The sequence below is a fragment of the Xiphias gladius genome, chromosome 1 (assembly GCF_016859285.1).
Source record: "Xiphias gladius isolate SHS-SW01 ecotype Sanya breed wild chromosome 1, ASM1685928v1, whole genome shotgun sequence".
NCBI classification, from domain to species: domain Eukaryota; kingdom Metazoa; phylum Chordata; class Actinopteri; order Istiophoriformes; family Xiphiidae; genus Xiphias; species Xiphias gladius.
This window is the reverse complement of record NC_053400.1, coordinates 13836214-13860878: the sequence shown is the minus strand read 5'-3', so window position 1 is coordinate 13860878 and position 24665 is coordinate 13836214. Positions and strand designations below refer to the sequence as shown.

Below are 24665 nucleotides of genomic sequence, written 5' to 3'. Positions count from 1 at the left end.
TACAGTGACCAGAATGATGATGTGTAAACATTGCAATTGCATCTACACAGTTACCAGCATGCTTTGTGATAACAGATGTGAAAATTTGTCGATCACGCACTTAGACTTATGTTCTATTCAGCACATTCGCTGTGTGCTTTCACGTGTAAATCACAAACCATCTTAAGATGATGAAGCACAAATCAACTTAAGGCAGTTTGAAACAGCATCAGCAAAAAAGATCAAATTAATTTGCCATGGACACTGCTGTGAGCAGGGAAGACACCCAAAGGAGAAAGGGTGGAAGCCCAGTAGAGCTTTCACCAGACACATAGCCTCCTACTGAGAGGGACCACCGTAACTAACAAAACTAACACACACACACACACACACACACACACACACACACACACACACACACACACACACACACACACACACACACACACACACACACACACACACACACACACACACACACACACACACACACACACACACACACACACACACACACACACACACACACACAATCATGGATTACCTGCAGGTGTTGTCTCTAAATCCCTTTGATATATTTGGTAGTCAGTCTGTTACCATAGTTACAAGCTAAATTTGGTCGAAATAAAAAGGTTACATAATTATTTTCTTTATTGTGTCTAGCAAACTAAAATGTAAAGGCAGTCTGGCCAGAAAGCTGTTTATCTCCATGTAAAACTGGATTCTTAACATTTCACCACGAGTGGGCCAGGGAGGGGGGCTCTGACACCATAAACTCACAAAGTCACATTTAACCATCATATTTGAGCTGCATTAATGGAACAAGGCCAAAAAGTGAACCAATTGAGAAGGTTAAGTGCCTTTCTCTCTCTCTCCCTCTCCCTAGCTGTCTTAGCTGCACCATTGGCCATCCTGGGACCTCTCTCTCCCTCTCCCCTGGCTTCGGGTGCCTCATTCCAGATGTTCTGGATCTGGATCTTGGTCCTCCAGGAGTCCCAGCCTCCCCCTTGTCTCTCTGTCTTCTTCTGTGTGCTTGTTTCCTTCTCCTAGTCATAAGCGATGTGCTTGGATTTTGTCTCTTGTGTGTTTGTGTAGTCTTTGTGGTGGAGAGGAGGTTGTGTGGCTCAGGTCCTATCAGCTGGAGGCACCTGGAAGTTGCTCGATGTCCTCTCAGATAATTTTCTTCACATTGTGCATACTATAAATTTACTGTTTTGTTTTATCTTGTACACACAACATCTGTTGCATGTCTATCTGTGAGGCCTCCTTGTTCATATGCTCTTCCTGAGGTTTCTTCCATTTCTTTGCAAAGCGCCCTGAGGCAAATTAGCGATTTGTGATATTGGGCTATATAGATGAAATCTGACATGACCTCATATTCGTCAATTACAAATTTGTTAGAAAAAAAATACAGAAAAAAAAAACAAGTGAGGAAGCCCCTGGAGGTAAAAGCATTGGGGCAAGGAGCGTCACGGCAAATCAAAGCTGACTTCTTGAGTCACGGGACAAGGCTGGCTCCACAACTGGATGCAGGTGGTTGTACTTGGGCGTGATCGTGATCTGTAGCTTTGCAGAATATGGATTCAAGATCACCATGCGGTGCAGTGCAGTATCACCCTGAGGATCCTCCGGCTGAGGGTCTGTGCTTGTGTCCACCTGAGTCTTTCCTGAAGTGTTTGACTGGTAAAGTTTGTCACCTGGAAAGAGTGGAGAGCCCAGGAGAGCAAAAGAAAACAGCAGACAAAGATATGGAAAATGGACAAATGACTAAGCTGTGATCATATAAACAGAGTGACCATCTCATACAACTACAGCCTAACAGTTTTAATATTCAGAACACAACCTCACACTCTTTCATCATATAATAAACTCATGAAATATCAGTTTAGCAGATGGATTAGATTAGGTGAAAACAGACAATCAGTACCTGGAAGCAGTACTATGTAGTGTTCCTCTTTCAAGAAATAAACAGGCAGCCATCGCTCGCATCCCTCTGTGGCACGCCATCTGGCAAAGTCGTGGAGGTCATTCAGCGAGGGGAGGCGGCACATGCGGCTGAGCTCGTAGAACTGTGGGGGGGCGATCCACAACTCCTGCGCCTGGTAGCTCTGCAGGATCTCTGAGGGTGTGGACCACTGAATCACACAGAGAGAGGTAGTGTTCAACAGCTGTGCAAGTGTGTTTTCCCCCCTTTAGTTTGGTACATCAAATGGCACTGAATACTATAGTATCCATAAACTTGATTAGCCGTTGTAGTTAGGAACAAACAATTTTTTTGTGTAACTGACCCACAATGAAAACAGAGATAATAGATTTTTAATAGCTTAAATTCTGTCACAACTTCAGAAATAGTCTATCTTCACGCTGCCATTTCAGCAGCAGGAAACTAAATATTGAACCCCATAACTGGAAGCTTTTTAACACTATGCTCTCTGGGACTTGTTAGTGATTTATTTAAGGTGTGTACACAGTCTTGCACCTCTGCTTTCATAGTCAATGACCCCCCCCATAAGCAGTCGCTTACCATCTATGCGAATGATTGGGGACAGGACAGCTTCACGCCCATCCATGTGTTGGAAATGCTCGCACAATCACGAAGCAAGACTGAGTAATTTGGGAAAAGGATCATATCGGTTTTCATTTCAAGGACATGTTCAGTCATCTTCTGGAATTGGTAATAACACCAGCTTTACCCGTCCTCTTTGCTTACTACGTGAACTTCAGTAGTGGTAACTTCTTTTTCCCCCCCCATTTTTACTAATTTAAACGCATTCTTAAAACAAATCTCTGTACAGCACTTATGTCAACGTCTGATGTGTTCAATAAACACACGGACTGGATTTCCAGTGTTACCTGAAAGCCCACTATTTCCCTTTCATCCTGGACTGTGTTGTGTGGGGTCTCCTGCAGGCAGCAGACGAAGAAAGCGGTGTCAAATCTCGTCGCGCCGTATCGTTCCGCGGGGGTCAGCCAGTTGGCCCATTCGTGTAAGGCCCAGATGTTGGGCAACACCTCCAGCTCTCTGCACATCCTGAGGAAGTTCGAGGGGTCTTGGTTCACCAGAGCCCTCCACCTGGTGAGTTCACTCCCGTGCAGCTCGTTTACGTCGCGGTGCGGCGCTTGGGCCGTGGCACACCTGTCCTCTATGCTCTTCAACAAGCTCTCCTCATCCGGTTTAGACACAACCAGCAGCACACCGGTCTCCTCGAACGTCTCCCTCAGGGCGCAGATCCTGAAGGCGACATCTCCCGGGATAGGAGAGCCCAGTTTCAGTCGGTCTGTGGCGAAGACTGGCGGTCTGGTCTCCGGCGGTTGCGTGACACTTCTCAAGCCAAAACCGGGAGAGCTCCGGAAAGATTTGAAAATGTCCAGCCACTCACTCGAAAAGTCCGAGGAGTCCACCACGCCACCGGGAAACACATACGCATTGGGCATAAACCCACTTTTACTGCTTCGTTTTAGCATCAAAACGTCGTAGTCGAAGCAGGAGCTGTGCGGCAGGTGCGACCGCCCGTGGCTGCTGCCGAGCGGGGGACCTGGAGCGGCCGTCAGCGGCGTCCCTGACGGTAAACTGTCCGCGCCGAGCCTGCGGCCGGCGGCTAAAATGAGCGTGGCCGCCTCCCTCCAGTGCTTCAGGCTGGCGTTCATTCTACGACTCCCACAGCGTCTTGTTAGTTCTCACTTCATGCCTCTGAAAGTTCAAGTCCCTCGTCCCGTCTGTTTTGGTGGAAGTGACGCAGTTGGGCACAAGCAGGAGCTACTGTCGCCCCCTGCAGGACTGGATGACCCGCAGCGATGCAGGGATACAGGTGCTCCACAAGGACAATTTCTTCACTTCTTCCCTCTCTTTCACTGTGTCTTTTATTGAACTGGTGCATTCTAGGATTTTTCCTCAGCATCCAATAATAATAATAACATGTTAGATGAATCAGGAAGCCCAGATCTCCCAACAGCCACTGAGTTAACGCAGAAGTGGCTGACATCGGTCAATAACACTTTTGAACACTTGGTTATCGTTATTTATTTATTGATTGATTGATTGATTGATTGCAATTTAGCCTACTTCTAAAACATATGTAATTTTAATGAAATATCATACATTGCGATTTTGCACAAGTTTGATAAACCGTATATCTGATTAAAAACTGTGTTCCATTTTCTATTACTGTTCACCAACAAATACATTTAAATTTTATAGAATATTTGTGCTACTCTGTAAAGGCATCATTTATTTCTCCCCACGCTGTTTTAATTTAATAATTGGTCTACAGTCCCCTGAGAGGCATTTTTACATTGGTGTGAACCTAAAATGTATTCTTTTTTACCATCTTGATATATCTTGGAAAATTCAACATGATGTCCTTTGAATACTTTGTATTTTGTTACTTAACACATTATCACTCCTAACTCTGTTGCTGTAATTGATTAAAAGTTTAAACATTTAAACTCTAAATAGTTGTGTTTTCTGGGAGTTCAGCCTTATGGGACTTAACGGCTGTTTGACATTTCATTGATGGCAAATTGTCTCTGCGTTAAAGGAATCAGACTACTTTTTTTAAACAGTGTACAGAGTCGCAGCTGTTTACAAATCCGTTAAACTGAAATATCACGGTGCTGTAAATAAATACAGGCAAGGACTGATTCTACCTTTCTCACAAATTATTTTCTTATTTTGGGGAGAATAGTTTCTTTCTAAATTAGTTAATATGCAGCACTGGAAGCACACAGTCTTACAAGACTGAATTTGTTGCTGTAAATGCACTTAGTCAGATCTTAAGCCCCAGTGAATGAGTCTGAAACTTGCACTCTGTTATTGGTCAAAAGTTTTAGTTCTCAGGGTTATTGAGTTCATATGAAAATGTGTTCTTGTGTTAGCAGATTACCAAAAGCAGGCGAGGCTGTCTGTCTGCAGCAACTGTTCAAATTCTCTTACAGTCTTCATAAAAACATTTGTATTTCAGCAAGTGCCTCAGGGAACTTCTGTCACCAAAGGAAGTCAGTGTCAAAAAATCAATAGTGGGTTAGAAAGTGAAACTACCAGATTGATGTCATTTAGCTATTGGATGTCCTGTTTTGTTGAGGATGTCATTATAAACAAAGGAACTGAATTCTAATGTAACTGTTAGTAAAGATGTTGGAATGAAAAAAAACAGAAAAACTTTGATCCAGCTGAACTTATATTTTCTTTTACATTATTTAATATTGTAAATATAATAATAATAATAATAATAATAATAATAATATCAACAATAGTATTAAAACAATGATAATGTTAAAGTATTGTGCAAACCTTGTACTTATTTCTGTTTATCACTGACGATATTTCATACTACACTTTGCACATTCATAAGACATTTTACTTTTAAAGGCTAAATTACTGAAGGTATTCCAACCTCTGATTTTAAGTGTTAAGGAATTAAATCTGACATACAGCATACCTTTCAGTTTGTGCTGAAAAGCCATATATATGCAGTTGAAAACAATCCACAAACCTTCACATTTGAAGCACAGTGTACATCTTTCTTCTTTGCACCCAACCATATGGACAAATTCTTCACATATTTAGCTCGACCCCTTCTCATTTCGAGGGTTATAATAGTCTGCAACTTAAGCCGGAGTTTACACACAAGCTTAGACAGGATTGACACCTGGATTAACACAGCAGAAGTTTTCTTTTTCAAGACAATCAATGCTGAAGCGGAGACATATATATAATCAAATCTGATATGACACTGCTTAATATTTCTGCTCAGAAAATAAACAGAAAAAAGAAAAACATTACAGCATAAAATGCAAATTCTCTGACAGAGACAGACTCGTGATGGAGAAAAGAGGAGAAGGAGGGACAGAGTGGAAAGGGAATGTAACACACAAACATGAGCACACACAAATGCGCATGCACACACATGCAGGGGTGTCATATATCTGTATCAAAGAGGCATTGTGAGGAAAGTCAGGCTAGATAAGCTGAGAGAGGGGGAGGTGTTTCAGTGTTTTCTTTTGAAAATTGAAACTGTGTAAAAAAAACAAACAAACCCAAAAACAAACAAAGAAAATAAAAAAATCTGATGAAATGTCTCATACTGGATCAGTCATATTTAAATTTGTGAGTCCCAGGAGCATCTTCATGGGATTGCTGGACTGTACCGGGACTACAAATGAACAAATTTGTCTCAAAACACAGCTAATGATATCATTTGTGGTGGCATTACTGTATAAAATTGTTTTCTTACTCTACTGTAACTTGCCATTATGCCTGCATATTATCTATAAAGTGAGAAAAAAAAATAGTAAAATAAAATCAGTGCACTGTTGTTCAAAACAGCCCCAAATTCCCTCTTCTTTTACTAGTGGGTAAACTGGACACCTCCCCCTCTGAACTCTGTTGAGAGGTCATTAACTCAGAAAGTTAAATATCTTTGCTTCATTCTCCTTTCCTGTCTTTACCCACCTCCATTTTCTTGCAGGGCTATCCAGGAGGTCCAATCGGATCTGGGAACCTCCCACCAGGGGGGTGTGCTCAGTCTCAGGAAGCCTCAGGTTTTCATTTGCATCAGACATTCGTGCTCTCCTTCATTTAACTGGGATCAGTATCATTTGAGAGGTCATATCACCGTACCTGGGTTTGAAAAACAAAACAAAACAAAAAACCAAACAAAACAAAACAAAACAAAAAAAACATTCAAGGTTCATGGAGCGTCACTGAGGTGGTTTTAGTCCGAGTCATATGTAAGTGAAAAATTTGTTGAAATATTTATTGATTGATTGATTTACTATCATGTATCAGGTAACACATTAACAACGTAGTTGTCAAATACAGTTCAGCTTTTCATTAAATTCAAGACATTCTGTCTTTAACACTTAGTGAACAAGACAGAATGTTGTAATTTTTGTTACAGCATTAACAATCATACTCTCCTAGTGTCTTCCAGGATGTTTGTCTCATGCACAATTCTATCTATCTATCTGTCCGTCTGTTTATCTACCTATCTATGTATTGATATAGGTCTTCTTGTACTAAATTACCACAGGACTTTTTTTTTTTTTTCAAACAAATCACAAAACAAGATGTCACACAAGTTACAAAAAATAGCCCTCTGGTACATGTACTGACTAAAACTTGGAGCAATTTGACCTAAAATATCCACACAAACAACGGTTCATACAAAGAGCTTGGCTTCTTGGAATTTATGGTGGTCCTCTTACAGTAAAGTGAAAATCCACCCTAAACCAGAATGAGGAAGTTTAGCTGCTTTTCAGTGGACGTAGTCTCTCTAAAAGGCTAAACCTGTCAACCCTCTCCTGAGCTGTTCCACTGACACTTAGTGCTGTAGGGTATCACTTGGCGTGGCTAGATTTGTTGCTCAGAACCACTGTTCCACAGTGAAATAGTCATTGTCTAGAGACCTAAAGAAACACTTTGTGAAGTCAGAATCTGGGCAGTTGATCCGGATTAGTGCCTTGTAGAGGAATAAAAATCAGTAAGATCACAGGATTAACAATGTAAATAAATTTGTTTTGGGGTGGATTTTCAGTGAGTTGTTTTGCTTGTGTTAGCCTCATTGTTTAACTAGATAAGTTGAAATTGTTCTGCTGGTAGCAACACCCAGTGTTTATTTAGAAACCTTCTCATACCTTGTACACTGTGTGATGACCTTTGAAAAAGACAATGCAGATACAGATTAGATTAGCTAAAATAGCTATACAAGACATAGACTAGTGCAAGTTGTCTTGTTAAAGTTTAACTAATGGTTGTAAATGTATTCATGCCTTTTTTTTTTTTTTTTTGGCCACTAGCAGACAGAAATGGATGACGACAGCATCAGAAATATGAAGGAGTCGCAGAATGGCTCCAATGACCACAGTGTGGACCGTCGCACCGAAGACAAGCAGCCTGTGAAGGCCACTGTGCTTCAAAAAGAGGTGAGTGTGTGTGTGTGTGTGTGTGTGTGTGTGTGTGTGTGTGTGTGTGTGTGTGTGTGTGTGTGTGTTTGTTGTGTGTGTGTGTGTCTGTATCTGTTTGCCTGTCCTTTACATGTATGGCTGTCCCTGAGAACCTGTCTCATTAGATGTTCACACAGCAGGATCCCACCGTCCGTACCTTTTTACAGTACTGGGAGCCGGGACTGGGTACCAGGCAGTACCACTACAACCATCTCTACATATTAAGTCCACAGTGATCCACTCGGTGCTGCTGTCCAGGCCCCCTAATCTCCCTAAGCCCTAAGGTGAATTTGGGGGAGCGAAAGGGTTTCACTGGATAAAATAGGTGTATAATGTCAATTTTTCTGAACAATTATATTAGCACTACCCAATTTCCCCCGTCACACTAATAAAGAAGTATTTAAGTCAACATATCTGGTTAGTTGAAATGGATAAGGAGGCCAATCATGATCAAATCTGTGACGCGTGCATGCGTGGGGCATGACTTTGGAATGGAAGCATCCGTTCCAGTTAAAAATGAGCAAGAATCCCAGGGCAGTGGTCATTAAGTTTTTTGTGTGCTTAGATAAAACATGACTAATAGTCTACAGCCAAGCTACAATCCCTGTGAGACCATATTTATGCCCAGCGATGCTTTGAGCTAAATACAAACAATACCATGCTAACATGCCCACAATGACCATGTTAAGATTCTGATGCTTAGCAGGTATAACGCTTAACATGTTCCCGAGCTTAGTTTAGTGTGTTAGTGTCCTAACATTTGCTAAGTAGCAATAAAAAGAAAGCATTGCTGATGCCATCAGTTTTGCAAGCATTTTGTCATAAACCAAAGTATTGGACAAAGTCAAATGTTCACCTAGAGGAAAAGTTAGGTGATCACCAAAGCTATTAGGATTAATGCCCTTGGGACAATGGATGTCTTTGCACATTTTCATGGCAATCCATCCAATAGTTGTTGAGCCATTACAACCTAGTCCAAATTATTAGACCAACCTTCAAACATCGCCATCCCTAGAGCCACACAGCTAGTGAGGCTGTAAAGTAAACAAAACAGCAGTAATTGTATGATTAAATTAAAAATGTTTAGGCATATTTAGACATGTATATTGTTTAAAAATGATCAACAAACCTGAGGAATTATCTCTGAAAACACTTTAACTTAAAAATTTCAAGCAGAGGTTACTCATTAAACCTGAAATTACGGATTTTTTAAATTATTTTGTGTTCACTTTGGGAAAAAAGCTGTAACACAACACTGCCAAATTATCACCTTCTAAATTGATGAAATAATAAGTTTAGCAAAGTTACACACCTACAAATCTAGCATTCACATTTAATATTCTCTATCCTTCTTTCTCAATTTTTCTCTTCTGAGGTGCTAGATGCTTTACTATGTTCAGCAGCTAGTTGCTAATTTTGCCTTCACGCCGTTTGGTGCTGGACAAGTGGATTTTTAGAGTAAAAAAAAAAAAAAGATGCTTGCTGCGGCCTACAGTGGCCTACATCATACTTCACACCCAATAAAATCTATACCTCAGTGAAACTTTAACAAAAAACAGACAAACCCCAACACAAACACAGCCCTAAGACACTATTGCCCCATCAGGTGCTTATGGCTGAAGTGTTTACAACATTGTCTGCTTACAATCCATCAGCAGACAACATGAGCCTCCAATCTACGTCATGCTTCTGTCCACATGGCGAGTTAAGTTTCAGTGAACTGATGTGAATGTAAGTCTGATATTCACTCGCCCATTAGCTTTGGTTTTTCCTCCACCAGATGAAGTAAAAGCAGATGAGTATGATACTTCATCACGACGTAAATCCCAGAATGTTTGAAAACTTATTGACATCTGACAGCGTAGAACATGCGAAGATGAAAGTTTCTCCCAAACAGTCTCTGGCTGAATTGCACTGAAGACAGTTCAAATGAGAGCATTTAAATAACATATTTCCCTTTTGTTCTATGTGTGTTTGGTCAGGTTGGGCTGCTGAGTGGCGTCTGTCTGATTGTGGGGACTATGATCGGCTCGGGCATCTTCATTTCTCCAAAGGCTGTTCTGCTGTACTCCGGAGCTGTGGGACCCTGCCTCCTCATCTGGGCTGCCTGTGGCGTGTTAGCCACGCTGGGTGAGAACGGCATTCAAAACTGATACACCACTTTATTCAGCATCAGAGTGGTGATGTTGCATTAGGTGTCTAATATTCTTTTCCCCTCCTGTATGTAAATGATAAAGCAAAAAAAAAACAAAACACCTTTGCTGAAGGAACCCCAAGTTGGGTAGGACTAGAAGAATTTAGTGCTTGGTGTTTCCCAGTAGCAGGGAGCAGCATGAACACATGACTATAAAAGACCCAGACAAAGAGATGAGATTGCTGTGTAAGATATTGCTTTTATGGGATAAATTACTTGACTCTAAAGCAAAAAACAAATTCAATTATTAAAAAAGTATTTATAAGTAAACCTTGATTCTAATTCTAACTTACTTGCATATACAGTATATGTATAGCCGCCTCCTCTAGGGTGAACATTTGAAACTAGCTAAAAATGTCTGTCAGGCCAATCAGCTAGTTCTTGTTTTCCAGTGCTCTCTGTCCTTGTAGACATGCTGTAAGTCGTCCTTGTGGTGCTTTGACTGAAGAGCCACAGTGGACAGAATTATGCCACTACAAGTACGTGCCGAGAAACTGACACATGAACCTGTCAACTACACAGTGAATGGCTTCGTCAGGAGAGTGTGATTGCTGCTGTAAAGTCAATAACTGTCGAACTGTTCAGTCGATGTGTTTGTGTGTGTATTTATCAACAGCAGATGTATTAGTCATGCTGTTGAGAGAGTTTTATGAAAGGGTAAGATGCCAAGATTTCCACATAGCAAAGCCGGTATTTTAGGAGCTTTGTGAAAAAATTCTGGGTTAGTGTCTTAAATTTCTCAGAATATAGATATGTGGGACTTTGCCCTTCACTTGAAAATGGTAAATGTTTAAGTTTGTCTGCAGCATAAAGGGTTCGTTTACGAGTTTGGAAAAACAGCATCCCATTCTTCATTAACAAGGTTTGTCCTTGCACTAAGTTACCTATCAAACTTGATGTCAAGTAAGCTGGGTGGAATTTCACCGTAGCTCTCAGGTCACTATAGCTTTGCCAAGCTTACCTGACAACCTCTTGTAAAAAAAAAATCACAGGGGATCTGATATCATTTTAAGAAACAAGAAAATGTCTCCTCTACAAAATTGATGCATTTATAGTGTTTTTTTTTTGAAAGTCTACTGAACAAATGCATTTCCTTTTCCATAACAACAACTAACTAATAACAACTAAACATGAAATTAGTTATAGATCATTATATTTTCAAATAAGCTCTAAATACAAGTCTTATAGTCTACCGTCTGTCATCAGGGTTGCATTATGATGCGTGGGGATAATGTTCTTAACACAGATTTAAAATTTAAACATGGCTGGCTTTGACTTTTAGGGTGTTCGGCAGAGAGTTTGCTTAAACCAAATGTTTCTTGGTAGGTGAAAGCCTTAAACTTTCCTCGAGCCTCCCACCAGAAGAAATGATGAAAATCCCCGCTATTAGTTTGTTTTACATCACTCCTCTTCTCTCTGTCTCTCTTTACATGTTTGTATGTCTGTCTACACAGGAGCGCTGTGCTATGCTGAGCTTGGCACCATGATCACCAAATCAGGGGGAGAGTATTCATATTTAAAGGAGGCTTTTGGCTCCCTTGTAGCCTATCTTTACTCCTGGACTACTGTCATGGTGTTGAAGCCCTCCGCATTCGCCATCATCACACTGAGCTTTGCAGAATATGCCTCCACCCCTTTCTACCCTGGCTGCACTCCTCCTTTTGTTGTTACCAAGTGTCTGTCAGTAGCAGCTATATGTAAGTTTACTTTAAACCTTGGGAGTTAACGGGTAAAAGCAGTAAACTGCACATACAAAAGATATCACTGTAGATGTCGCTGATCATGTATCTGGCATTAAAACTGGACTTGCAAGTCAAGTCTTTCCTTTTCATCTGTGTGTGTGTGTGTGTTTGATCAGAAACTCAACAAGCCTCTGTTAATCATCAAAAACATTCAGTTTTTAATTATTAACAGAACTATTTCTGATTAAACAAGAATTTTAAAAGTAATAAAGTTGTTATAAATAACGATTCTCCTTTGAGAGCTGCCATTCATTTCACGTGTCTTTCGTTTTTCATCTCAGTGTTAATCGTCTCCATCAACTGTCTGAGTGTCAGGCTGGCCAGCTATGTGCAGAACTTCTTCACTCTAGCCAAACTTTTCATTATTCTTGTCATAGTGGGCGCTGGCATTGTCTTCTTGGTTCAAGGTGGGTTTTCTCGTCCTATCAGTGTTTTTGATGTACAGCTCTGCTTCTAACATTTGTCTCCTTTAATGAGACGTCAAATAATAATAATTTACTTACGTATTGTTGTGTGCTCCTGTCCAGGAAACACCGAGAATTTTTCACACGCATTCGATGGCAGATCAGCGTCCGTTGGAGCAATCGGACTTGCATTTTATAACGGGCTTTGGGCTTATGATGGATGGTAACAGTTATACTTTACTTCATTTTGCCCTTTAACATGATGCATTGGATTGACCCCGCTCCTCTATAAAGTAAGGCACTGAAGTGCCTTTTCCTGCTGTACTGACTTGATATAAGGAGCACTATGGCCCTGCTCAGCATCTGGCTTTATGCTTTTTCTCATGTGGCAGTGGCACCCTTTTTGGCTTTCCACAAGGTAGACAACAATACAACAACACATGATCCTGCATTTCAACTCCTTTCTTGCCTCTTCCCCTTTCTCCAAATCCGACGGTTGTAGATATTTATTCTTTCATCACAATTTAGCTTGGCCTTTAATAGCAGCATGCTACCTCCATAGTAGACACATATGTTCCGTGTTTTTTCACTTCGCTGTTTTCCCAGGAATCAACTGAATTTTATCACAGAGGAGCTGAAAGACCCTTTCAGGTAAGGCAAACTAAAACTCACCATTAAAGAGCTGCCGTTTTTAGGTGGTAGATTTTAAGGGGTCTCTCTACAATTCAAGTCTGAACTTAATCAAAAATACGTTTTTTTAAAATTGCAGTTATGTGATGGTCAGTGTACAAAGTCAGGGCAAGCATATAAGTGGGCAGAACGTATATCCTGTTAAAATTGGCAAAATTTAAAACATGGTTCCCTCTTAAATACATTTTTTGTCCATCACTCTCAGGAACTTGCCACTGGCCATCCTCATTGCGATCCCGTTGGTTTCTCTGTGCTATGTGCTGGTCAATGTTGCTTACTTCTCTGTTATGACCTCCACTGAACTGCTGTTGTCTCCAGCTGTTGCCGTGGTAAGGAGCATAGAAGGCTGCCCTGGTTGTAGAGAGTGTTGAGAGCCATGGATAGCTAATTAGTTTGAAATGACTTGTCGGTGTGGTGTTAAATGAAATACTGATAGACATTAACGAGAACAGCCCTGACAGGACCCAGTCATTGTTTCACACATTTGTAAAGGCATCGTTTATTCCAGAGAATTTTAGATTGAGCATCTCAGCTATTCATTTACTCTGCTCCCTTGTCTTTTCTATAGTATTTTTTTGTGTTTCCTTAGACTTTTGGAGACAGAGTCCTTTACCCTCTGTCTTGGATCGTCCCTCTCTTCGTTGTCTTCTCCACATTTGGTTCTGCCAATGGAAGCTGCTTCACTGCTGGCAGGTAAAGGAGACAACCGTCACATTATAAATAAAATACAGATGCTAAAGAATACATTTTTTTATGTGTAAAACTATGCGGTGTGTATCTTTGTGTGTATGAGAAAGGAAGCACGAATAAACAAAGCGTGAAGGTGAGAATAGTAATTACTATTAGAATATTAGTGTTAGAGGTGGAAAAACTTGAAGGACATGAGGAAAGAGGTACAAATAGAAAAAAACACGAGAAAGTACAGTGCAACAAGAATACTCAACATCACAAAACAAATTTCTATCTTTCTCTTCTCCACAGACTGGCCTATGTATCTGGTAGAGAGGGTCACATGGTGAAAATCCTATCCTATATTAGTCTAAAGCACTACACCCCATCGCCTGCTCTCATATTCAATGTGAGTCCTGCATATTTAATAATAAGTCGATATACATATATTTTTCAGTTTAGTTTTACCATCTGACTTATTTAATGTTAAATGTTTTGCATGGTCATTAACTCTGTTGAGTAAGGTTTGTTGCTCTTAAAAGCTACTTAGATAAGTTTGGATTTATAAAATATCCCCTGTGTTGTTTCCTTTGCAGTAAACATAATTTTAAATCTCTTTTTCTTTCTCAATTTCTCACTGTTTGGTTTCTCTTATTGTTTTATGTTTTAGGGTATTTTGGCTATTTTCTACACTATCCCAGCAGACATAAACACGCTCATTAACTACTTCAGCTTTGCTCAGTGGGCGTTTTACGGTCTGACAGCACTGGCCGTCATAGTCATGCGTTTCACAAGGAAGGAACTCCATAGACCAGTGAAGGTGAGGCTTTATGTTTGGTCTTCTTTTTGGAGGATACTCCTCTTGTATGTAGTTTGATCCCAGTAGCCGTTTTTGCTCAAGTTATTCAGTGTTTTAACTTGAAACTGCAATCTTTGCCCACATCAACAAAAATCACAGAACATGTAGCGTAGTTTCTGAAATTGTCTCAGTTCATTGCTGATGGAATGTTGAGTAAGCATCATTAACTGACTGCTAAAGAGAGAGTGTATATATCATTTACTAAAGTGATGAATCGAGACAACACTGGCATTTTTCAGCTGGACAGATGTAACTTAGTCAACAGTGTTTAATAGCAGCCACAATAAATGCAAAATTTGGAGATGGACACAGTGACAGTATACAGTAGTAATTAAAAACATGATTTTTGGACTTGTTTTTTGCTTACACTTTAATTGGCTGCTGAATCTGGATCTGTACAAGCTCACACTTTACGTGTTTACAGCTTCAGAAAATTGTGTTAGTGCCCATTGGAAGCTACCTTCCCCCCGAATAATAGGCTAGGTCTCTAAAATAGCTGCAAATCAGGTGTGTGTCTGTTTTTAGTCACTTTAAAAAAAAAAAAACTAAGTTCATAGTGTTAAGTTTACATCAAGATTTTTTGTATATACAGAAATACAGTATACCTCCATATAACCCTGCAACTATCAGACAATAATCTTGGATACTTTCTAAATGAAATGTCACTGATATTCTATATCACAGAGCAGAAGTACAAGTAACGACTAAACATTTGCCCCTGTGTAACTGTGTGACTACTTTAAGGTGCCGATTGTCGTAGCAGGCCTAATGGTGCTGGTGTCCTGCTACTTAGTCCTGGCCCCCATCATTGATAAGCCAGAGCTGGAGTACCTCTACTGTACCATCTTCATCCTCAGCAGTCTTCTCCTCTACTACCCTTTTGTCCACTGGAAGGTCAGCTGGGCACGCAAACTCATGCGTAAGTTTACTTTTCATTTTTACTGAAATTCAGGGGCTGAGCTTCTCGCAAAATTCAAGATACTTAATATTTCTATTGGCCGTTGACCATCAGTACAAATTGAAATGGGGAATAATGTGCCTGAAAAGGCAGAAAACAAATGAATGAAATACATTGTCATGCTGTGCTGACCCCATGGTGAACCCACTTGATAAGTGTCTATTGACCTTTGACCTCCATTCCCCTGTAGGGCCCATTACTATATATCTCCAGCTGCTGATGGAAGTAGTTCCTCCTGAGAAAACTGAATGAGAATGGACAGAACGGACAAGCAGGTCGACTTCTGACGCTTGTCGTACAACATTCCAGTCCTGGTTCAGGAAACGGAGGGCTGGAAATTTAGCACCCAGAGTTGGGTCAGAGCCTAAAAATCAGAGCTCACTTTTGCTGAATAGCTGCATAACAAAAGTACTGTACTCATGAACCTGTGTACCAGGGTAAGATGAAATCATGTGTCATTTGGGTTCATTTGGGTTCAGGGCTGAAAAAAAATGAGGATTTGTGTTCCTAGAGTGTCCTAAAGGAACACCTCTGCTGGCATTAAAATGTACTACTGTAGATATTTAAAACAAGAGAGCCAGATTGAACATATCCCGATGATATCTTTCTCCACACGAAGAAATAAATCACTAACACAAACCTTCCTGCGATCATAGTTAGGTTACGACTGAATGATGTATGGTAGGATTTGACTTTACACAACTTTTACACAACTTTTTATGATGAATAAAACCAGCACTTAGAGCAACACTTAAACAATCACATTAAAAATGTCCATTTTCCTTTTTTTTACTGTGCCAAAGATCACATAATGTAGAGCTGCTACAGGATTTAGATATGAATGAATCTGCACTTGAGCAAAGGGAAATGGTCAACATTTTAAATGCATTGGGGAAATGACATGTAAGCTCAGCAGATCATGCAACAAGATCAAGATGAAGAAACATGTTTATTTTGTTATTGATGTTTGTGCATTGTTTAATAATGCTCTGACTCCTATTTTTCACACTGGAATATCCTGGAACAGTGCTGCATTGTGTTACCTGGCTTTTATTAAAGGTATTAATCTTGTTGAGTGTGAAGTGGACATGTGAAAGAAACAATCTGTGATTGCAGCAAATATCTCCACTGTGTCTTGCTCATCTGACAGCTGATTTATCTTTTGAGAAACAGTGTTGATATCGTCTCTCATGGGATATAACTCATAAAAATACTGTCAAGTGTGGATGTGTGTTTATGAGATATATTAGTTGAGTGTGCTTGGTGTTTTAAAATCACTTTTAAAAACACAGCTACACAAGCGAGGGATATCACATCGAACATAATTAGCATTGTCAGGTTTATTAGACTCAGACCGAATAAAATCAACATAAGTAAACTTGCAGAGGGACGACCAGGTTACGTTGCCTCTGCATGAATGTTTGGTTCTTCACTCTCAGATAGTTGATTGGTCTTTGTTGCCCTCTAGTGGCACTTAACACTTCAAACTAGAGTCAAATTAGGATTTCCCTTGTGTGATCCCCGCTGTAAAAGTGAAGATTTCCTCCTGTAGGTGCCCGTAAATTTGCAATGGTCGCGCTGAATGCGAGGACATTTGCAGAGGAGCTGCGTACTAGCTTCTGTCAAATTACGCTGAAACTGTCTGTGGGAGCAGCATGTCGGTTGTGTAGCCTGTCATGTTTGTGTAGAGATGAGCAGTTACATTCTGTTTCATCACTCTTTAATGGGCATTGGGTCCCAGGATGAAGGAAACAACATTTTACATACGGGTACTGGGCAGAAAGAGTAAAACCGCTGAGAATTTAAGAAAAAAATTGTTCTATCTTTATGTGGTGTTGGTGCTTTTGAGATGATGCAAGACGGTTCCATTCAGTGTCAGTGGAGTTTAGGGACTTGATGGCATTACAGAGCGGGTCAACTTATTTGTCTGATATATAGTACAATTATTAATGTTCAGCAATCTACACCCAAACTCCCTCTGATCACAGGGAGATTTGAATTGTGTTTCTGTTGGATATGTGTGTGTATATTTTCACAAATAACTCAGTGTGTTTGACAATATGAGGCATCATTTATCCTGAAGCTGATGGTGTGGGGGGCAGAAGAAGCAGTATACTCCTCAGTTCAATGCCATGAACATAAGCCTGCTAAATAGATCATGTGCATACAAAAGTGTGTTTTTACCGCTTTGACATTTGTCACCTGTCCAACTGCACGCAAATCTTTCTTGACATTTTGTTACTTTTGATTAGTGGTGAAAGAATGACTCAAATCATTTTAGTACCAATACCAACATTTAACAATACTCCATTACAAGTCCTGCATTTGGAGTCCTAAGTAAAAGTATAGTATACTCAAAGTATCAAAAGTGAAAGCACTGGTTCTGAATTAAAAAGTCTCCAACAACTGATATATTATCATACAGGACATTCAGTAGATTGTTAATACTGATGCAACAATGTTTAAGATGCATTTTACTGTTATAGTTTATAGAGGGGAGGCTAGTTTATCTACTTTAGATACAGTTAGGTAGTTTAATCCAGCGGCTCCCAACCTGGGGGTTGAAAGACGAGAAAACAAAATTTTGCGGCAAATATCAGTCATTATCTTTTGGCCTTTTCTCTGATCTTTACTTTTTTGTGAACTGCAAACTGCAAACAAATCATAGAGGTCTGAATTGTGGCAGAGGGCCCTAAATTGACACTTTCTTTTGGTAAAGGGTCGCAAGCCAATGGTTTAATCTTAACAATGTGTTGCATTTTATGATGTTTTTGTCTTAAAATCTAAATTCTTAATCTGTAAAGTAACTAGTGACTATATCTGTAAAATAATGGAAGTAAAGTAAAAAGCACAATATTTCTCTCTGAAATGGAGTAGCAGAGTTAAGCAACATAAAGTGGATATACTCAAATAACGTACAAGTATCTCCAAATTTTACTTAATCACATTACCTCCACTTCCAATCCACTTACTTTCCACCACTGCTTTGGGTCCACATTCAAAAATTTAGTAAAATACTTTATAATTAATTCATTATACTTCCTATTGTTAAAACTACAATGGGAAAGCATATAGATTTTGAGCAATGTGTTGATCCATACAAGAAGCAAACAAATTAAAACTAGGGCATATAAGATTGTATTGTTGAGCTACTTGGATCCCCATTGAATGACATCCCGGCAAGCACTACTCTCCCCTGGCTCTTTGCTTCTTTTGAACAATCCAGCTGACCAGCATATTTAGGGAGAGCGAACGGAAGCACCCATAGTAAACTCATGCCAAAGTCGGGAGCACATTCAACGTCACAGGAAGGACCAGAGCTGAGACTCGAACTCAGATCTTTCTGGCAGGAAAAGACCAAAAAACGTTGTACAAACAGGACCTATTGTTAACTTGAATTACAACTCATACCTAACATAGAAATTTTCACATGCTCACACACAAACTGTTCAGGGTGCATATCTTCATTTCTAAACTTTCCTAAGAGCAGAAGAACTGGTCTTGTAAGCTGTAAGTACAGTTGCTTCCTTCTGTTAATTGCAAACTACAGCATGTCTTAATCAAACCTTGCAATAGTGCAGTGGTAGATTGATTGAACATTAGTATGCTAAATATTCTGATGGCAGTGAATCTGCACTCTAACATACACACATTCACTAATAATGCATGCAGCCTTTCCTCCGTGGACACACACACACTTTGCACTCAAATATCACCTCATTAATGGATAGACAGCTGATGAGAACTCATCGGCATATCATTTTCATCACATTACTGGCTTTTCCAATCAGTTACTGAATTAGCATTTGGATTAGAACCTCGCAATCATTCAGTGACCTTTCCAAAAACTGTAGGCTGTTATAATGTTTCACTAATGAGCATATGCTACAAATGAAGCCTGTGATGGTTCTGATTGTTTTTGGATTATCAGAAATAGTTCTTCAAGAATTCAGGGATTGAAAAATATTTGGTCGCTGATTTCAATTTGAATTTTTCCTGGCCCGGCTCAAGGTTTATATCCATAATCTTTGACTTGACTTATGCACTGTATGCTCCATTGTGTATTTTTTTTCTCTGATATTATATTACACTTAACGGTTACAAGTGCCTGTAATTTTGGAGTTTAACTGTAAAGTGGCTGTAGAAAATGCACTCAGCTCACTAATTTTGGCACCTGTGGTCAGAGAAAAGTCAGAGGTTAAAAAAAACATTTTTGCAGAGTCCAAATAGAGGTGGGAAAAAGAAGAAGAAGTATCACTTCAACAGCCAGCAGAGGCGTGTATTTTGTCAACATGACCTGTTTTCCTCCATTGGAGGGCACACTTGAATAAGCAGTGGCGGTGAAGTGAGCCACAGACACACACACTGTGAGTCTTTTACCGTAGAGGTTCCACATCCATTTTTACCAGACAGGTTCAGCAGATTTGAGGCTCACCCCCACATGGCACTGCTCCCAGAAATGTCCTGGCATTGACTTTAGTGTAGAGAACAGTATGAAAAAAATGCTCTTTATTTTAAATACTAGGTTTCTAATGACTGTTCTCTCACAGATGTCTCATTAATAACTTTGTTTGACAACCTTTCTTTTGCCATCATGAATGTCTGTTTGTCTTGGTTTTTTTTCTTGCCAGATGCCATGCATACTGCGGATTTACGTAAAGAGAGACTATGTAACTTTTGACGAACAATGTCACTTGTGGAATATATGGGGTAATGTTGGATGTTAACATGTGGTACAGCAGTAGCAAAAAGAGAAAAAAAGAGTCTTAAAGCCAGTGAATTAACTCAACTATGTCAGTTACACAGCAATATCTAAAGTTTGCTAACGTTGGCTAACATTAGCCACCATAAGCTAATGGTCATACCAGAACATGTCAAAGCTGTAGCGGTGTACTGTATACTGTAAAAGTAAGTAAGTACTAGTAAAATGAAATAAGTGCTCCATTAATGTGAAATCCCTTTTCTGTGATTGTGTAAATACTCTGTCACTCAAAGAATGACACGGAAGGATGTCTCTCTCAGATCCAAACCGTTTGGCATTTTGAGCTGTCATTCTCTCTCACACACAAGACAAACCTGCTCACTAATCTTAAAAAGGTAAATTCCTTTGTGTGGATGAGCCGAGTCCAAGGAGGTGGATAATGCTGCTAGTAAATTGTTAATGACAGGAGGTGATCTTTGTTTTCTCTGCCAGCTTAAGGGGGGTTTACAATTAAAATGACTTCTGCAATGACTCCTACATCACTTAGTGGAGAGACAGTTAATTAACCTGAATATCTGAGTGACTTTTTTGTTCTTTCTGCCATCCCTTCCCTTTCTCTTTTTGTGTGCACGCTGCCTGTCTTTCTGCTCTATCCATCTCTTTCGCTGTTTTCCCCTGGTTAACCTCTTCCCTGCCTTTCTCTCACTCACATCCTCGCTCTCTCTAACTCATACTCTTCGTCTCTCTCTCCCTTCCTGTCCTGCCAGGATTTTCTCTGTATTTCCTTTGATCTCTGTCCTCCTCCCCTCGCTTCACCCTATTAAGGCTCTTCACTAACTATAATTGAGCAACTTAGAGATCAGTGGCTGATGTCATTGCACAGTCACTCACAGGTGAAACCACAGTTCATCTTACTTTGTATACACTGTATGCGAGTGTGTGCGCACAAAATATTAAATACAAGTTGAGGTATTTGTGCGTTTGTGTTCATAAGTACTTCATAAGTACTTACCACTTTTGTACGCACATATATGCACGACTGTGTGAAAATGCCAGGGATCAGAAGTGGAATTCAGCATATAAAAAAAGTGCTGCTTACTAATTGCATTGCTGTGCATGCTCCACTCTTGCACCCGCTGTAGTTTCTGGCTGTTTAGCTGCTCTTTGATCAGCAGATAGTGAGATGGTGGGAAGGCTGGTTATGCCGGCTTCCCCGGCCTGATGCACGGGTGGCTTCACTACACATTCTGCTCACAGTGGGACAGAGAAAACAGAGAAAAAGAGTACATAGGCAGAGGTAGGTGAAGAAAGAAATCGTTTGTGGATTGAGAGGGAATAATTAGTTTGGGGGGGGGGGGGCATTTGGCCTTGAATGAAGGAGTGCAAAAAGCTTTTACTGGCTGCCTGGCAGGGTCCTCTCTGATGTTTATCCTGCCTGTGTGTAAACATTGCCTACAGCCCCCGCTGCTTCACAGCCTAGTTATGATCTCTCAGCTCCTTGTCAAAGATGGTTTTCCTCATCTGTCATTGAAGATTTGTACAGCAGAAAATGCCACATTGATTAAAAAAAAGCATTTCTACTTAGCATCTTTTCCCGTTCGTTCAAACAACACGTAACAAATGCAATGCATTACGCTGCATTGCCAAGTATTTTGCAAAATGCAGTAAGGAGAATGAGATGAGAGACTGAACCTGAAATAATAATTGAAGGCAGACCACGTCATCTGACTTCCACTCCAGATTTTTATTTTCAACGAGCATGATCTTCATGTTATTTTGTAAATATCAGCAAATATCCCTAAAATTTGTCATCAGTAAATATCACAATCGGATATCCTGTCCCCCCCATTCAAATCAATAATGCAGTGTTTTATACTTATCTCACTAAATTAGGTAGGCATAATCCTGTTTTCTGATATACCCCCCTCACAGAAAATCTACAAACTGTGACATGTTGCTTGTCCTCCAGTCAATAACAGCCAGCCTGCCTATCTGGGGATGGCATTAAAAGATAAGAATGACACATTTATGAACAAATGTGTTCACATAGATTTCCCATACAATCCATTTATAGCGTGTTGTAGAGAGCCTGCCTCTCATATTAGCAGCCATGAATCAACTCTCTATATCGACACACGGAGTAATGCAAGTGTAGCTGGGTAATCCGCATGTACTGTACAGGCTGTGATTCGCAATGGTACCTATAAATAAAGATATTACATCGGTTAAGCAGGGGCTGTGAGATTGCAGGACGGAGAGGTAACTCCTTTGATATTGATTAGACCATACTAGGCTACCCCAAACATAAATAAAATGTACTGCAAAGCTACTCCACCTTTTCACCTCTGACATAAACACGATTATGTGATGTTTCAAAGATTATCAGAGCCTCTGCTTCTTTGATATGAGCCATGGGGAAATGAATTTGGGAACTGCCCTCGTGGCAGGAACTCTCTTTAAAGAACAAGCCTTCAAGGATCAGTTGCTGTATCAAGTAAAATTTTCTTCGCCTTTTTACAGGGCTGTGGTGCTGTCCCTCAGTGTGAGGAGCAAAGCCCGGAAAATATCCCCATCCCCGTATCCCTCATTGAATGAGAGAGGGGTCAAGAGACAGCCAGTGTAAGCTGTCAGACTGGGTCTGATATGAAATACAGGCTTCTACATACATATCAAAGATACCCCACATGACAAGAGATACAACGCTCAACATGTGATTACACTATTCCTGGTATCTTCAGTGAGCTGAATTTACTAACTCATATTTGATCCAGTGTCTAATTAATTCCTTAAGTTCCTGTGTTTATTGCAGGCAAGGGGAGAGAGGGTATATGGTATGTAAGGAGAGGGGATCTGTCTTTGAAGTGGTGTTCTGTAAATCTCTAGAGGACAACGAAGCCTGAGGCTGGACTCAGGCTGTGGGGAGAGAAGCAACAACCACTTTTCCACTGCGGGGCCAAAATTGTCATTGGCTCGCCATGGCAATGTGTGCCACACTGAGTCATCATTGTTATTTGTTTATTTGAGAGAATATATCTCATCAGAAATACAATGTCTTAAGGCGGCAAAATGTCAATAGAGAAAAGACTGAAAATTAGCTTTCATTGAGAATGAACAGCACATAACAACAAAGCCTTTGCTAGCATTGTTTGGTCCTGCACTGGAATATGGGCTCTTAGCGACACTGAAAAAAGAGATTTTGCAATCCTCTGTGGTATACCCCTCTCTGTGCCTAACAAGCTAATGAACTATCAGCTATCTGTCTTCATTCCACCCAGGGCCCACTTGTCCTTCCCTGCAGACAGAAGCTACTTCTTGGCAGGTCTTGCCAGGGGGAATCCAAACCTCCTGGCTCTGAAATAATGTGCTGCATTCTTCTGAAAGTCATTTTGAGGTGAAAAACAGAATTCAGCGATGCTATTTCTGTTGTTGTAGATAGCACTGTCAATATTTGTTACCATGAAACAACAGCTTTCCCAAGCTGAAAACCAGACAGATAAGGCTGTAATCTTCTGTGATGTCAGCAAAACACTAAATCTTGGGTTTCTAAACAAATTGCCGACTAGTTATGTGAAGTAAATGTTTGCTCGTGATTAATCTCACATGTTAACTTATTACTTGGTCTTGGGTTAGTTTTAAAGCAGCAAAACCGCGTGAACTGTCTCATATTGGTTAACTTGCTTGGTTAATACCTATACTGGTACAAATCAAAATCAGCAAGATTATATACTGTTAATCACATAAATTACGTAAACTACTCTTTGCAATTTGGAAGCCATCCATAGAGATATACAAGACAAAGGGCTCCTTCTTTTCTCCTCCAGCGCACAACTCAATGGGCGGGTTCAATGTTGGACAAACATGCATACAAGAGGAAATGTTTGAAAAATATAGACCCAATTTACATTTTCAGTTCAGAAGTGGAGTAAATTGTAATAAATGCCTGGGAGGTGGGCATGGAGACCCTGAATGACTGTAAAGGGTGCACAAAGATAATAAAACAAGCCTACTTTTTCCAATGATCTATAAAAAAAAAACGATATTACAAGTTGGAGGACTCATGATAATGTGCTAACGTGAGCATGCAGATCAATGTGCCTATCATTAACTGCATGATAACAACTGACAGCAGGTATTCTGACTTGTCAAAACAACAAAAAGCACAGGTGTGACTAATAAAAGTAAAAATGGCTCCATTCTATTTAGTTGTACAAGTAAGCCATGTCACTGAGCCAGCATTCACAGTGCCAGGGCCCTGGATCTAGCACATGTACCTGAACTGAATGTAGCCAAAATTAGTTGTACTAGTGACACCTCTGTCTGATGAGTCAAAATGAGAAAGGTGTAATGGATGTTGCCTTTTGATAGTGAACATCAAAAGGCAACATCAGTGTTGTGAGCATGTAACATTTTGCATGTTAGCAAACTGTTTGCATTTATCTCAAAGTGCAGTTGTGGCTGAGAATAGTGGAAATGTTGATCTGGTGATGGGGGTCGCCTGTACTTACTGGGATTCATCCTCCTGAG

General features: G+C 40.2%; 2 protein-coding genes across 2 annotated transcripts; one reads left to right on the top strand and one right to left on the bottom strand.

The window, feature by feature from the left end:
- Positions 1-461: 461 nt before the first annotated feature.
- On the bottom strand, positions 462-3780 carry nudt19 (nudix (nucleoside diphosphate linked moiety X)-type motif 19). Its single transcript, XM_040134861.1, has 3 exons — positions 2833-3780; positions 1907-2114; positions 462-1676 (listed from the first exon to the last, which is right to left on the bottom strand). The coding sequence occupies exons 1-3, from the start codon at positions 3625-3627 to the stop codon at positions 1459-1461; spliced, it is 1221 nt and encodes a 406-aa protein (XP_039990795.1). The 5' UTR covers positions 3628-3780; the 3' UTR covers positions 462-1458.
- slc7a9 (solute carrier family 7 member 9) lies at positions 3696-16576 on the top strand. Its single transcript, XM_040134730.1, has 14 exons — positions 3696-3788; positions 6447-6708; positions 7777-7902; positions 9906-10053; positions 11572-11814; positions 12141-12266; positions 12387-12486; positions 12870-12914; positions 13159-13282; positions 13543-13646; positions 13935-14031; positions 14293-14442; positions 15226-15400; positions 15630-16576. Exons 3-14 carry the CDS (start codon positions 7786-7788, stop codon positions 15689-15691), a joined length of 1491 nt encoding a protein of 496 aa, XP_039990664.1. The 5' UTR covers positions 3696-3788; positions 6447-6708; positions 7777-7785; the 3' UTR covers positions 15692-16576.
- The last annotated feature ends 8089 nt before the right edge of the window (positions 16577-24665 follow it).